The 16039-nt window shown below is 34.7% G+C and overlaps 1 protein-coding gene across 5 annotated transcripts in view; it reads right to left on the bottom strand.

Annotated features, from left to right (window-relative positions):
* LOC117103761 (myosin-VIIa-like) overlaps nucleotides 1-16039 on the bottom strand; it is a 46302-nt gene that overhangs the window by 26283 nt on the left and 3980 nt on the right. For all 5 annotated transcript variants that reach the window (XM_033244396.1, XM_033244385.1, XM_033244379.1 and 2 more), the window contains exons 2-8: nucleotides 15486-15717; nucleotides 9058-9180; nucleotides 7378-7530; nucleotides 3036-3220; nucleotides 2070-2191; nucleotides 986-1242; nucleotides 194-424 (exon numbers count right to left, since the gene is read on the bottom strand). In XM_033244396.1, the coding sequence (XP_033100287.1) occupies nucleotides 194-424; nucleotides 986-1242; nucleotides 2070-2191; nucleotides 3036-3220; nucleotides 7378-7530; nucleotides 9058-9180; nucleotides 15486-15503 (1089 nt within the window). In that variant the 5' untranslated portion in view covers nucleotides 15504-15717. The remainder of the gene's footprint in view (nucleotides 1-193; nucleotides 425-985; nucleotides 1243-2069; nucleotides 2192-3035; nucleotides 3221-7377; nucleotides 7531-9057; nucleotides 9181-15485; nucleotides 15718-16039) is intronic.

Raw genomic sequence — 16039 nt, 5'->3', positions numbered from 1 at the left:
TTCTATATTTCGACATTAATTATGTCATCTTTCAAGAAAAGAAGAGGGCTACCCCTGTATACTGGTCCACTCGGCCCCTGTCGTGGAGAGATGAAAGTGTGCCGGTTTAATGATTGTTATTATGTTAATTCTTTACATTCATGACTCTAGTTTTTCTATCAGGATTGCAGGTAAACCACCAATAAGCACTAACCTGAAGAATCTGTGAAACTGCATCAGTTTGTTTGTGACTTCTGAATCCAACGGCATCTAAGTTGGATGTTTCAATGGCATCGTATTCAATATTTCCAAATTCCAGAATGGCTGCTAGAAGTTTCAACAGCTCCCAAATGTCACCATCACTGAAGTTAAGAACTTTCATAGCAGACCGAATGTCTGCGAAATCCTTGATGTCATCACGTCCCTCGCAAGTCAGACAATTACCCTACAAATGATTATCAACAATTAATTTCAGGTCTAAGCATGGACCAAACTTAAATCATATATAGTATTATAACAAGGTCATAGGTTAATTTAGAAATAGAATTAAAAATAAATTAAAAATTCACAGCCCCCTAAAAACATATAATCAAAGCACAAGTGATCTTTGGTTAGAATTGGGCTTCCACATTTCACATTTCATTTTGGTAGCAGTAGTTTCATTTTAATATTCCTCCCCCCTCCCCAATACACATACACCTTCCCTATACCACCCACCCATTAGGGAGCTTTTGAATGCACAACGAAGGTACAAAGTAATGGCGTCAATAAGAAGTTCTCTGCACATACGAAAACATTAAATTATGTTATCGCAAGCATTCTATGGAACAATTTGGCCAAATCTACATTGTGCAGAGAAAGTAGTACGGTCATGCATGAGTGAATCACGTCATCACGCAAATCAAAAGATTAGGTTTGAGAAAAGTGTCCGTGGATTTAGAGCTGCTCTTATCAAATGTGTAAATACAAAAATGTGACAGATGATGCTAAGATAACAAACTCCTACCTGCGTAAGGTAATAGTAATCTTCCGCCTTTGTTAGGCCAAGCTGTGATTTCTCTTGTGAGGTCATACCAGCGAGCATACAGTAGAATATGTGGTAATTGCGCTCCTCATCAAGTTGCCCAATGATTCGCGACTTTTCTAAAAGGTACTGCTCAATTTGAGCGCCCTCTATGGCACCTTGCTGGTTGAAGTGTATGTCGATATACTTTCCGAATCGACTTGAATTGTCATTTCTGATGGTCTTGGCATTTCCAAATGCTAATTAGTAGTAGATGGGTATGTGAGAAAAAATAATATCAACAAATGTTTATATCAAATTATATCATTATGAAGGTGTTAACTATATACAGGTTATTATTATCATCGATGTTACCATTAGGGCCTAACATTATTATCCTAGATTTTGGATTGAGTTATTTTTTAATAGTTAGGGAGTTGCAGTGCAGAATACATGGTCTTTATGCATTAAGTAAATTGAATATGCTATATTCATGTATTTTGATTAGTGTGAATTATCATTACAATTGGTCCTGAGTTGACAATGCCATGTATTGTTAACATATAATAACATGGAGGAAAAACAGCATGGGGTTATGTTTCAATATACAGTATAGCATAATTTGTTATTACAGGCTCACACAAACATGTCTATTACAAGATTGTCTGTATACCTTGTTCAGCGAACCTGCCACCACCCATTAATGATGATTTCAAATAAAAATAAAAATTTCATTTTTGGCCAGTTAGCACACCCGCCGCCACAAAATTTTAGAAAACAAAAACACTTTTTCTTTATTTTTATTACGCTTGCCGCTGCCTTGAAATCTTCAAAAATAAGATAATGTATTTTTCTTCCTAATTGTATAAATTTAAAGCATATTTCCGTCCCATTACTGCACTGTTTATGTTCACCAGTAAAATTGTATTTTTATTTTCTCCTCCATCTGGATGTTTTTGGCAAAACCATTTGCTAAATAAAAAAAAAACTAATTTTTTTTTTCCGCCTTCCTCTGACAATCTATAAAAAAATAAGTTTCGCGAAACAAGGTATAAAAAAGGTTTATACACTGTATTTAAATACTCACCTTCTAGGATGGGGTTTGACTCAAGGATCTGTTGCTCAATCCATGAGTGCTGTCCACTAACAGCTGCAAGAAATTGTAGGATGAGTTTGGTGCTCTCTGTTTTACCAGCTCCGCTCTCACCACTACCAAATAAAGAAAAAAATATCACATAAATAAACAAAATAAATTGACAACATATCAATTAAAATCACATTCAAGTATGCAGGTTCAATAAGGTACACAAAATAAAATAAGCATACATCAATAAAATACATAATCCTAAATAAAGGGGTCAAATACATTCCCATTTATGAATTTATATTCCCTTGAATTTGGCAACTTAGTGAGCAAAGAGTACGTCATGGACTTGGCTGTTAAGAGGCTAATCTATTGTAGCGCAAAATGCGTAAGGTATTTTGCATATATCTTGCGAACATGTTGGATAGTGCATAGACCGACCACACTGAAAGGCGTGAGTAGGTACAAATGGAAGTTAGCTTGAAATTATTTTACCACATGCTAGCAGAGAGGTGGTACGTATAGCACATGAATTAAACATTATTTAATGATACTGTAGTGCAATTTTGAGTCTTGTCCCTTTTTTTGTGTACTTGGGCGAAACTTTTAATCTTCATTTATTCCTCTCCAATCAGAAATACAAATTCGGTACCGTGGTGGTATGATGCAAATAATATGGAAAGAAATTGCTTCAGTACTGAATGAACCTTTGCAGAATGTCTAAACAACTGACCAATCAAAACAAGGTCATGAATAAGCAAAATCATCCAAGGGCAAAAGTTTAGCTGAAAGGTCTTTTAGCTAGCTGGTATGAAAAACTTTCCGTTGAGCCAAGAACTTTCCTGCATCCAACCCAGGATATAAAAATAGTACACAAGAGATTACGCTAACATGCACTATATAAACATATTTCAACTTAAAATTCCCTGAGTCAACCTAGTGTAAGAGAATGTAATCGTGTGTACACACCTGATGATAACACACTGGTTATGCAACTCTCGCAACATACGACAGTAAGCATTATCGGCAATGGCGAAGATGTGCGGTGGTTTCTCGCCGATCTTCTTGTCCTTGTACTCTGTGATTTGTTGGCCTGTGTAGATAGGAAGGATCTGGTAGGGGTTCACAGCAACTAGAATTGATCCGGTGAATGTCTATTCATATGAGAAAATAAAGAATTATCAATAATTTTCCTAGCTTTCATTAAACATTTACTGTTTTTCACACTAACAGAATATTTAAACCTTTAACAAATAGTTCTCGTTTCACACACACACACAATGAGGGTCATGTTAAATCTTGAAAGAATACCAGTAGGCCTAGATATAAAGTAGACCTAGCGCACGACATTATAATTTGTTCTCCACTGCCTAGTAGCAGTACAAAAACAGTCTTCACATGCCTCGACAAGGCTTGTTTTCCTTTCAGACTGAGTGTATTTACATAGACCTGCTTTCACACGGCACACAACCTGTTCTACAGTGGTAACAATTAGCAAAATAGTCACAATGTGCAAAGGGTATTGAAATTCATAGTTACAATACATTGTGTAAAACCAATAGGCTTTCAGGCATACATTTATTAATTTTAATACTAATGTTTTTTCAACACAAATAAAATACAATTAGAATAATATATATTACAAATATTCTTCTGAATCATGAGTTTCTGTTCAGTTTATATTTGCATAATTCTTATAAATTTCTCCTTTAAGATTGACAATTTCTTAATTAGTATCATCTATCCAGACTGTCAGGTATTGTCCAGATAAAGACTATAAATACTCCAAGGCTTACCGACTGACGGAAGGTGCGAACAAAGCAAACAGCTGCCAGCCTGTATGCTAATAAATTATGTTTTTCAATGAAAGAAGCTACAGTGCCTATAAATAGCTGTATACATTATATTTTACTAAAAGCTCCTATATAGTACAGTATCTTAATTTAGATGTTGTTCAATATAATTCAAGATTTCTGTCATTATTAACCTACAATTAATATTGGAATTATTATCCCCACTTTTTATTCTTGTCTTTTCTATATTTATTCAAGATATATATTAGGCTTTTCATAGTTTATATACAGTATACTCTACTCATATTTTGAATGAATGTATGATTTTATTTTTTACTAAAGAGCAGTGGCGGCTATAGGGTATATTTTCTGGGAGGGCTGAGATGTCCAACAGGGGGACTTGAGCTTGTAGGCCTGATCTGAGGGAAGGGTTTGAGAGGGTGTTCCCCCTCCCAAAATGAGAATTTTTTTAAGAATAGGAACCTCTGCATAGCCAGAAATGATACTGTCAGACTGTGACAAACATGTGTCGGCTTGGCGTGAGAATATTTATATATTTTTTTTAGTCTGAATGCCTGACAAGCTCTATCCGATGGGGGGGGGGGGACTTGACATGTGCAGTCGGGGGACTTTAGCCCCTGCAGCCACCCCGCTGGCGCCGCCACTGCTAAAGAGGGCACCTGAATATCAGCTTCCCTTAGTAGAAAATTCTTGAAATAAAAATAAATAAAACACACTGGTAAAATAAGAAATCTTTGATCTAAATAAAAGATTACACCCACATACAATGATGATGGTATTGGTTAGGGCTACTGTATCAGCTGCATTGGCTACATAAAACACTACAAAACACAAAATAGCTAGGTTCTACAATAACATCACCAACTAGAGCAGCCACTTAATAGAGTGCATACCTCCGCCCTGTGCCTGAATACCGAACAATACGCAGTTATGGGTGATTCCATTATTTTCAAGGGTAAAAAAAACAATTTCAGTGACATTTTACTATGTTCTTTGATCTTTTCTTCCCAAAAATTAAACCAACTTCTTTCTTAGATCATCATGTACCATTCCACTAAATTCTATGATGCGTTCCTAGATTTTGAGATATCTTGCCAACAGACAGGCAGACAGTGGTGAATGCATAGCCTCCTTTGTGGTGGTAATTAACTTATAGATGGCCTAAGAACTGTTTAAGCAAAAAAAGCATGCACTGTACATATGCTGCATTAATTTCAGTTTCTCAGAATTTTATTTGATTATTCTCCTTAATAACTATAGCAGAGTGGAATGAAGTACTGTACATTGTTATGAATATTACCATGGCAACTGAGATAACATATTGTCGAATGGACTATGATCCGTGTCTATTGAAATATAATAAAATAGTGAAAGTCATTTTGCAAATAATGGGGTAACCATAAAATTTATGTTAATTTTATTTGTGTAGGATCTCAGTAGTATGTACTGTATATTATGTACTTCACATTATTGCCATGGTCATCATAGGATCAAACACATACATGTCTTGCAGCTAGTAATCATAGCACACTACCCAGTTATACCAAGGATGATCTTTTATACCTCCTTCGATTTTACTGCCAGGTGGAGAGCAACAACCATTGGTAAAGAATAACCAAAGATCTTATAAACACAAGATAGCATTCTCAACGATTTACGTGTAACAAATAGAAGCGTCGATTTGGCACAGAAAAGTAATCAGTTTTGGGAGAGGGCATCCTAGTCGCTGCCATGGATCTGAGATAGTTACCAAATTACCATGTACGTTAATTTGTTCTTTATGTTCAAAAGAGAGGGCGCATTGTAAATCAGATGCTTCTAATTGTTACGCGTAAACATAAAGTTGCACGGCGTACGCTATGGTCAGATAATAATAATAATATAATAATATTACAGAATTTGCACGCATAAATCGCGGAGAATTCTATCTTGTGTTTATAAGGTCTTTGAGTATAACTAAGCAAAATTCATGGTACAAACCACCAACCTCCATCATAACATTGAAAACCCAAATCATGAATTTCTGCCAACCCATTCCACACTATAGCTGAAACCAGGGAGTCACTATAACAACTCCCTGCTGAAAATATGGAACAGTCCCTTTAGGCTTGAAAATTTTATATTCTACTGTAGAGAACTTGTGCCGAATCTCTCGGAATATAGCATAAAGCGCCTAGAGCTCTTGGCATAAAAAACATAAGCTACAAAAGATTGATACATTAGTTGATTGTTATTTAATTCTCTACCAGTATATAACCTATGATTAGATCAATAAGAATAGATCATCACGTCAGATAAAGATGATCCCTTAATCTGGCAGAAGCAGCGATGTCCATGAGGTGGTCCCTAGTCTATGCCCAGGGTTTACCTGAAGCAGGTGTATTGTGTGTGTGTTCGTGTGAATAATTTTATCTGTTTATTAAAACACCAAATTTTTACAAGGTGATCTTGCTCACACCATTATCACTGAATTAGGAAACATTGTATAGTCAGCGAGCTTTGGACAGCTGCGATAAAGTTCCTGAAAGTGCCATTAACACACCTACACTCCTTGCTTCAAGAAATGCTGAAGTAACATTGGTATTTTTTCAAATAAAAATGTCAACTCTAACCCCACACACAAGATAGATGTTTGGCTTTAAGAAAAACTCAAGGTAAACCCAATCAAGGTACTGAGTAGATGTAGGAGGGTAAACGGATGAAATGCAACATTCAGAATAGAACAGAAAAACACCTGCTTTTGTTCAAAGAAAATCAGTCATTAAACAGTATGCACTGATGATATATTAGCAAGCTTTTGCTATTTCGTTCCAAGATCGATTCAACGAGAAAATTTCTCATTCCTGTTTACGTACTCGTAAAAACAGATATTGAGATTTGCTATCTAGTTTTTGCGCTCCCCACGAACCAAACTCTTTGTACCAGCACAGCCTGTTGACATGACCGTGGCACATGCTTAGGCCATGGTACCACCCAATTACATGCCCTCGCATTTCACCTTCGCGTCCTCTGATCATCCCACCATTTCAAGGTTCCCAGATAGTCCACTGATGTTTACTTCTCATAAATTTGATTATAATTCATGACATTTTCATATAATTATTTTTTCATGTCAATTCTGTCTTAATAGTCATGCATCCATTCTTCTCATATGAGGCTTGCCTTTCTAAACCAGCATACTGTTACTAATTGTTAAACTGCGTAATTATTATAAGAATATGGAAGTATTGTATACTTTATAATACAGAAGCCATAATACTTTTACTAATAATTTTGGCAATAGTACAGTAAGTCAATTCCAGTATATGACCCATCATTTTAAATCTTACAATATGGAGAATAAAAAAATAAAAAGTCAATTTTCATTTTTTGGACACTGATGCTACTGTAGTTTTGGAATGGCAAAGCCTCATATTAATTCTCACATTAGCTTATGGTCTCACATTTAATCTCACAATTGAACCTCACATTTAAGACTCCTCTGAACTTATACTTACATATATCAAGTTATTTTGATATCTGATTAACAGATTACGCAAGATACCGGCTTCGTGGAGGTCACCCAAGCGTATCATGTCCTCGACGCCTTCTACGGATGTAATGTGCATTGTCCGAAGCTTCTGTGCAACCTCAGACGACATCCAATGATCCTGAAAAGAGTTTTACAAAAGTATATTTTACATTTTAATAAACTGATGATCATATTACGATGGTTGTTTTATGATCACTAAACTCATCAGAATTTACTGTTGGCCTATGATGAACATTTTCCGAGTTTTTACATTGAATCAAACTTAGCAGAATTTACTGTCATTTACTTATAGGATATGTTCCCCTTGTTACTAAGTACATACACTAAATTATTGCATTTAATGATGAAAAAATATTTTTCAAGAATATAAATATATTCAGAGTTGTCATAATTATTTTATGTTCAAGTGTTTTTTTAGAAATTTCTTCTAGACAAAATTTAAATAATTTATTTAATTATGAAATTTTGATTGTGTAACAATTCATAACAATATCTATTATAGTATTTGATATATTTTGAATAAATATTTTGGTTTACCAATATAATTTTAATATTTAACGAAAACAATAATTGCAAACAACATCTCAATGCATTGAGTACCAAATATATAAAAAATGCGCATAAAGCAAATAATTTACAAAGAATGTGTATAGCAATCATGTTTGGCTTTTGTATAGTAATACTGGTACTGATACAATAGCCGTCATTTCCAAGACATTTGGCAGACATTGACTTGACGTACCACTACCAGTGCCGGAACCAATGGATAATATAGAGTACAGTATTACCGATGTCAATTGTACATTCTTTAATTAACTGCAAAGAGTGTTCAAACTTAGCAAACGATAAACGTATAAGTAATACTGGTGTAATTGGCAGTAGGTGTGGTAGCAACCTACGCATGAAATTTCAAATGAAATTGCTTGGTAAACAACATCAAGCAATTGTCCCAAGAAACCAAACACTCTTATGCATGCCTACAGAACTAAGACAATTCTAAGCCAAAAGTGATAAAGGGAACCTGTGTTACAAAATAAACTAACTTGTAATATACATTGTACGTACATGGGATCTGAGGGAGTGTGAAAAAATCACATCGATTGAGATTTAAAAATGGGTCTCTTATCGTAGTTGCTCAGTAACAAGGGAGTGTCACATGGCAGTGGCAGATTTAGAGTGGGGGTGGGGGGAATAAGGGATGCACGGCCCTATTTTTTGGTAAAAATACATTTGTTCTAAAACTTTTCAGAAAATTACCATGCTAAAGAGTAAAAAATCAATCAAGCCCAAATTATTAACAAAGGTGCTAGAGGTTTAAGGCCCTTGCACACCCACTAGGGGGCTCTACCCCAGACTCTTACTCTGCTTACACATTCATGCCCCTCCTTCTTCATGGGTTGGATATGCCCGCATGCATGGTACCATGAAATAAAGACATTGCAGTGCTTTACACAGTATACAAGTACGGTAAAAATGGGTATCAGGATGTGAATGGTGAATGTGATAGTCTGCAGTGAACACTAATTAATCAGTAGCTACCCATTCAGCAGTGGAGGGTGATATTTTACAACAGGGCAATCCAATAAGAGTGAGTAAGGTTCTTTTATCATGGGTTCTGATTATTAATGTGTAAATATTCTCTTACCTTGCCCTCATCATCCTGGAGCTGGAGCTGACCGGAATCAGCAATCTTGACGCGAGCACCGATGGGAACATCGTTGGACTTTTTATTTTCTTTACGTGGGTCTTCCAACCACACATAATCTCCCTATAAATAAATTTAAAAAAAATATATATATCAATATTTATATTATTTGTACATGCAAGTATGAAGTAAAGGTGAAGTTTATTGGAATAATTTCAATCCAAAATTAAAATATGAAAAGAAATATATAAATGGAATAAATAGACAAAGGAAAAAATCTAACGTGGCCGACGTCCAACATAATATCATATTTTACCATTGTATACAAATGTTACTTCGTAATGTTCTCTTTTGTCTAGTGTACTGTATACTGTCAATGTACTATATCTTAGTTCATGCCCTCTTTTGTCTAAGTGCATACATGCTATTTGTCAATGTACTATCTTAGTCACGTTATGACCTGCTACAAGCAACTGATTAGAATTGCTGATGTAATGCTTAATTGTTGTCTATATGTAGGAGCGGTTTGGTGAAGCGGTTGCAGTTCTGTTTTTCAAGTCTGAGTTTCAATCAATCACTGTGCATTACGCTTTTGTTCATACGTAAGGCACCATTATACCTACGGCTGTCGCACAACAAGTGGTTACCTGGGTAGTAGGTTCAAACACAAAAATGCGCTCATTAAAGCTGCAACATTATGGAATTCTCCCAAGAAATCTGAGTATGTGTTCCATAAGTGATTGATCCACTGACCGGGGATAATAATGTTAAACGCAGAGCAGTCTCTACATTATGTGCTCCAGAAGTAAACCATTAATATTAATAATTATTAATTATTTATTGTTATTATTATTAATATTATTATTACTATTATTATTATTATTAAATATTATTATTATTAAATATTATTTTTATTATATGGATCAATGCTGCCATATAGTATCTACGCTATTTACTGTAATTTTAAATCTACTGAATTTACCTACTGTGTGAAAACTACACAGTAGTCCAAAAAAGTACTGTATACTTGGGCAGCACTTGGTCAAAAATCTCTCATTATCATTCATTCAATGATATAGAAAAATTCATGAATGAGTAAGACTATACTGTACTCTACAGTGGAAAAATCAATACTTATACAGACAATAACCACACTAAGTCAGACTGGTACACATAGTACAAAGTCATAATTTTTTAGCAAGTCTACATTCCTTTTAGCTATAATTCTATTGCGATGACATTTGCGTCACAATTGGTACTTTACAATTAAGAATGAGTAAATTACATTGAAAAAAGTTGGCTTCCTGTTTCTGTGGGTTAAGTGGAATATGAAAGAAACTTGTGACGCATTCCAATAGCCTCTGATTAGTCGTGAATGACTGCACTGCAGGGACTACTCCCTTCAGTAAGCACCACAAGGTGTGTTGGCATTATCAGATGGGCATTAATAATTATGAAATATCTGATAACTGCCGTAACAGCCAAGCATTTGTACACCTTGGACCAAGTAGAGGTCAGTGAGGGAAATGAATGTTCAGCTGTTATGTTATTATGGCGTAGATTGAGTTATAACAAAGAGAGTGTCAACTGACGTTACGTCATGTTCATCTCTTCTGAACTAGTCCCGAATTCAAGATTTGAAAAACAAATATGATCCAATCTGTTAAATTCTGGAGTTGCATGTAATTTAGAGTAAATACTTATACACACAAGCTGCAAACTGATTTAACACAATTACAGCTAATTTAATTTAAAATTAGGCCGACTACAGTATAGCTGTAATTTTGTAAAAGGTGTTTTAATTTTGATGACGCACTCTTGTCGAGGTCTTTAGTGCCATATGAAAACACGAAAGCCATAAATAATGTATATCATGGCTATGTTTTTATTTCATCATTTGTAAATGTAGTTTCTACAGCACTTACAGAATACAAAACAAATGTAGCCAATATATTACTGTAGGTATTCCCATAGCAACTACTGAATGACAAACTTGATACAACAAATGTGGCTAAGAGAATCCAAACCAGTCGCTCCTCGCAAAAAAATGATTTTTAGTTATCAATACAGGGTTAAAAAGTAAAATGAAAGTTATAAAATATTACAAGAATTACTTAAATCCGACATTTCATTTATGAAGTTACAGGAGTTTAAACATACAGCTGTTTTTAATAACAGCCTTCAAAGTTAGGATTTCAGATATTTGCTGGCAGAGACTATCACCAAATTGTAGAAAATGGGGAAAATAACAACATACAATAGCATGATACTATTATAAAGTTCAGTTTAGAGCCATGAAATAGATTTTTAAAATTCTGACATCCCAACATGCTTTGGCCATTACCTCGGAAACACAATTTGCGAGGAATGGTTTGGTTTGTCTTCGCCACAGATTAGTATTTCTTTAAAAAGAAATTTCTACATTACTGAATGGTACATTCCACAATCCACTGATAAATACTACAGTGTATCAGGCAAATTAATTCAAAATCTATTTTCTTTGTAACAGTGTATCCACGCTTATCATTAATAGCTATAATAATATTTATTCTGCATAAATCAATAACGTAAAGTTTAACAGGTACTGAAAAGTTTAACAGATACTGAATGGACTAAATGTACAGAATTATTTTAAGATCATTTTGCAGCTTATCAATGCATTTATGATGAGATTTATATTAGTATATTTTTAGAAATATATCACAAGGAACATAGGCCTACTGTACTGTAGTTAGATCTGACAATTAGCTTGCTTTTTACCTAGAGACCAAAGCAATGTTTCACTATCATAAATAATGATACTTATTTGCTTCTTCAATTAGTCACAATTTGTTTCATTTCTAGCAAATACTAAGTGTTGGGTGATTCTATTATTTCTATATAATTATAGTTTACTGTACTTGTATCTTTCTACTTAAAATACAGTATATTATTTTAATAAATATTATTATTTAGCCAAAAGGTCCACCGATTAATCTCAGATAAGTATAAGTATAATGCATACTCCAAGTATTAAAATGCACGCCATCGTGTTGGGATTCAATATTTCAACATTAATTATGTCATCATCAGGCCTAGCATACAACTAATTCTGTTCCATAATGTATCTTTGAAACAGCTTTAGATAGGTCTCAAATATTCCTATTAAATGTTCAGTTTCGTTAGTTTATTAGGGTTCATTTATTTAAGGAATTCCTTAAATTTTTATACATAATATTGAATTTGAAGTGACTTTCTTCAGGTGTTTATACAAATGTCATTTTTTCAATTACCACATGTCAACAAAATGATGACTGGGTGGATGTCTTTTCTTTTCTTTCCGAAGGCGTGCATCGTAGTGCCGGGTGCAAAAACACTAGGCTAGAATTCATCGTGTGCACAAAAAAAAACAAGTTGAATTTGTCTTTTTGACACAAACCTAAAAAAGATCAAACCAACGGTGCACTTTTGAAAAAATAATGCAGTGTTGATTACAGGCAAATAAGGCCAAAAAAAATATTTTTGCGTTGGCCACGTTTTGAGAAAATCCAAAAAATGGGTAGGTCGGTGGGAAAACACTTTTTTTTACTTACAACCAAATATTTGTTTACGCCCAAAAAGTAGAAATACACAAATAATACAACAATTTTGGATTCGCATCCCATACCATCTAGCAAAATACAGTAGGCTAACCCTGGCCCCCTAACCTCGCCAAGGCTATTCTAGGTATTTGCTCATAAAAAAGTATTATTCCTTGTCAAAAAAAAAAAACTAAAATGCCAACCCTTAATTTCCTAAAATTTGGGTCGGTTGGGCGTGGCCAACACAATATTTTTTTTTGGCCTAACATTGGGAGTTGACTTAATAATATTAATTATAATATTAAGGATAAATACAACTTATTATATAGCGCAAATATCCACTTAGAAAGTTCTCAAGGCACAAGAGACGGAAACATAAAAAAAACGTGTATTATTAATGTAGAAATATAATAATCTCAATGTTTCTGTGCTTTAATCTAAAAATGGCTACAAAAAAAGCAAATTAGATATCTGAGACCTGGCATCTATCCAGTATAATTTATACATTTACAATTCACGTTATCATATTATCAAACTATTATACGCAGTAAATGAGCCTGTTGTTAACGACTATTATATTTAGCTATCCCATGGTCTAATTCCTAGCCACATGATACTCTGTTTACTTAACCAACAATGTTGGCTCAATTGCTAGAGCCATTGCAGTAACCTTGGGTTCTTGGGTTCAACCTACAGTAAGGTAATGATACTGGTACTGATTAAAAATACTGTAGATTAGGCCTACTGTGCATTTATTTTTATTTATTTCACTTCCAATAGTATAAAGCCTGTTTTCCACAAATTTATTCGTGCAGATCAAAAGCATTGGTGCATGTGCATTCACATTTCTATCAGAGTTTTTCGCTTCAGCGAAATCAGTAGTTCTGTTTCTGTTTTTGTGAAGTAAAAAAATGCGCAACCAATCAGAGCTGAAATAAGATAGTATACTCCAAGTATCGAAATGCACGCCATTGTGTCGGGTTAAATATTTCAACATTGATTATGTCATCATCAGCAATCAGAGCTCAGAAAGCGAAAACTCGTGAACAGAGAGTTTGTCTAACAGAAGGTTTGGTAGATAGAAATGTGAATGCACGTGTGCATGAACCAACGCTTTCGATTCGCGCACTATAAATTATTGGATTGGATTTATTCAGTGTAAACACCAAGGATAGCCCACGAAAGTCTAGAAGAAGACTTATTTCCAGTGGGGTCATTCTGGTGGTGATTGGGCAGTACACCGGGAGACAATCCTCTACTCTTTTCTGAAGAGTGTACTTCGTTCTTTATCATGCACATGGGCCATAAATGCATACGGGACCAACGGCTTAAACGTCTCATCCGAAAGATGGTGCGCTATTGTAACTTGTATTTAAGTATTTCAGCCCTCCAGATGAAACACAAGGAGAGCCAGCAATGGTAATTGAACCGGGGACCTAGAGATCTCCACGGTTCAGCGCACATACGGTGGCTACCACCTTAAGCTCTGTCCAGACTATCAATTTTTTTTCTTTGACAAAAGTATGCCCATATTTAGTCATGATGTGACTATATATGGTCATGATGTGATTCCATATTTAGGCATGTCATATGTTTTTGGCCAATAAAATTCCATAATCTTGACAGAGTTTTACGGAACTCTGATAGTGACAGGATTTGAACAAGCATCTTTAACCACCAACATTTAGCATACTTTACTGTATTGATACACTGTCGTTATATACTTTACATGAATAAGGCCAAGCCACTCACTTCGCCCGGCGGTCATCGTGATTCTATGAAGAACATAACACGACGACACGCGCACAACAGATCGTTTTTAATAACAATCCGTTCAACCTGCCACTGACCATCAGCAGATGCCTTCGCGCAGTTTAGCGCTCACAGGTAGCGGAGTGGAATTCGTTGACGATCGTATGACCATCGTACGATGCAATGAGTGTCCAGTGAAGGAAATAAAATATAATCCTCTATTAAAAAGATGAGGTAATTGAATACTGTAGTATACTCAATGATATTGTATTGTAGCAGTTTCTTCTGAATATCTCCTGTTTTATTATTTATTTCCCCATTTAATAGTTCCTTTATGAATCACTCAGATATGACTCTTTTGTTTGCCAAAGGGGTAGTCCCATACTAGTTTTGAAAGCACTTTATCATCTTTCTGAATCCTGTACAAGTGCAAATTGCCGTTCAATTCGGCCATGCAAACACTTCACAGAACCTATAACAAATATTTCTTATCTAAAATGTTGGCGTAATCAACAATACAATTTGAACTTTCATGTCCATATTATTTTTCATACTGTTGTATTTTTACATTATTATACAACATTAACAACAAACACCAGTATAGAATACAGTAAGATGCTAATATGTTTGTTAAAATTCATAACATAAATACTGAATGACAGTAAAAATTGGAGAACACATATTTAAGATAGTCATTCGTTTCTTACTATATTCAGGGCTCAGACTAAGTTTGTATAGCGATTCATGCCAATAAGGTCCCTAACGGGCTTCATATTTAAAACCCCTGTTAAATGGATCAAACACATACTCAGGTTAGGTAGATTCTTTGGGGAGAGTTCCATAATGTTAGAGCTAATATTCTGTGCATTAGTTTTCAACCCTCCCAGGTGCGGTACACATTTGTACTCCAGGGTAGAGAGATGCTGTAAATTGTGCTTCCAAGAACACAAGTGAAAAGCCCAGCATGGATATGAACCCCAGCCTCAGGTTTGAAAAGCTGCACCGCAACTACTATGCCACACCGCTCCTACAAAAGTATGCCTACCTGTTGAGCTCTATTAACATAAATGAAATGATGAACTACTTGTAATGAACTAATGAATGAGTAATACTTACTCTTGTGAGAACAACCATGGTTATCGTTTATTAAGGCGCATTGATTATAAAAAATGGCGTCCTCTCAGTAGCAAGGCAAAATGGTTAAGTTGTTGAGACTCGGGCCTTCCTCACAATCTCCTCAATTTGTTCAGCTAATGTGTCTTCTGATGTGTTAAATAGATTTCCGATTGTTACTGCCTGTAGTATTTGCCACACAGGATATTTGTCGCTCTCTAGTTACAATTGAAATCTAATAAAGAGGAAATGAAAATGTTATAATTAATGTATATTGGCATTTAGGTTAAATAAACTTTGAAATAACAATCTATGAATAACTACAATTTAACATTTAAATTTTTAAGATGGATTACATAATTTCCAAAAAGCTATAGAAATATATAAATAAATTTTGTTAATTATAGTTAATGAGGTTAATAAATTGATCAGCATACAATTAGATCCTATAATTGGATATTTTAACAACATTGAAATTGGAGATTCATGATCCGATGATTACTTACCGTAATCATCTACATCAATTCCATCTAATATAGGAACATACTTTACTTACA

This window comes from Anneissia japonica, unplaced genomic scaffold (assembly GCF_011630105.1).
Source record: "Anneissia japonica isolate Jap-2015-1 unplaced genomic scaffold, ASM1163010v1 scaffold1065_len1792383_cov172, whole genome shotgun sequence".
Lineage (NCBI taxonomy): Eukaryota > Metazoa > Echinodermata > Crinoidea > Comatulida > Comatulidae > Anneissia > Anneissia japonica.
The sequence above is the reverse complement of the archived record's forward strand: the minus strand, read 5'-3'. Positions and strand labels throughout refer to the sequence as shown.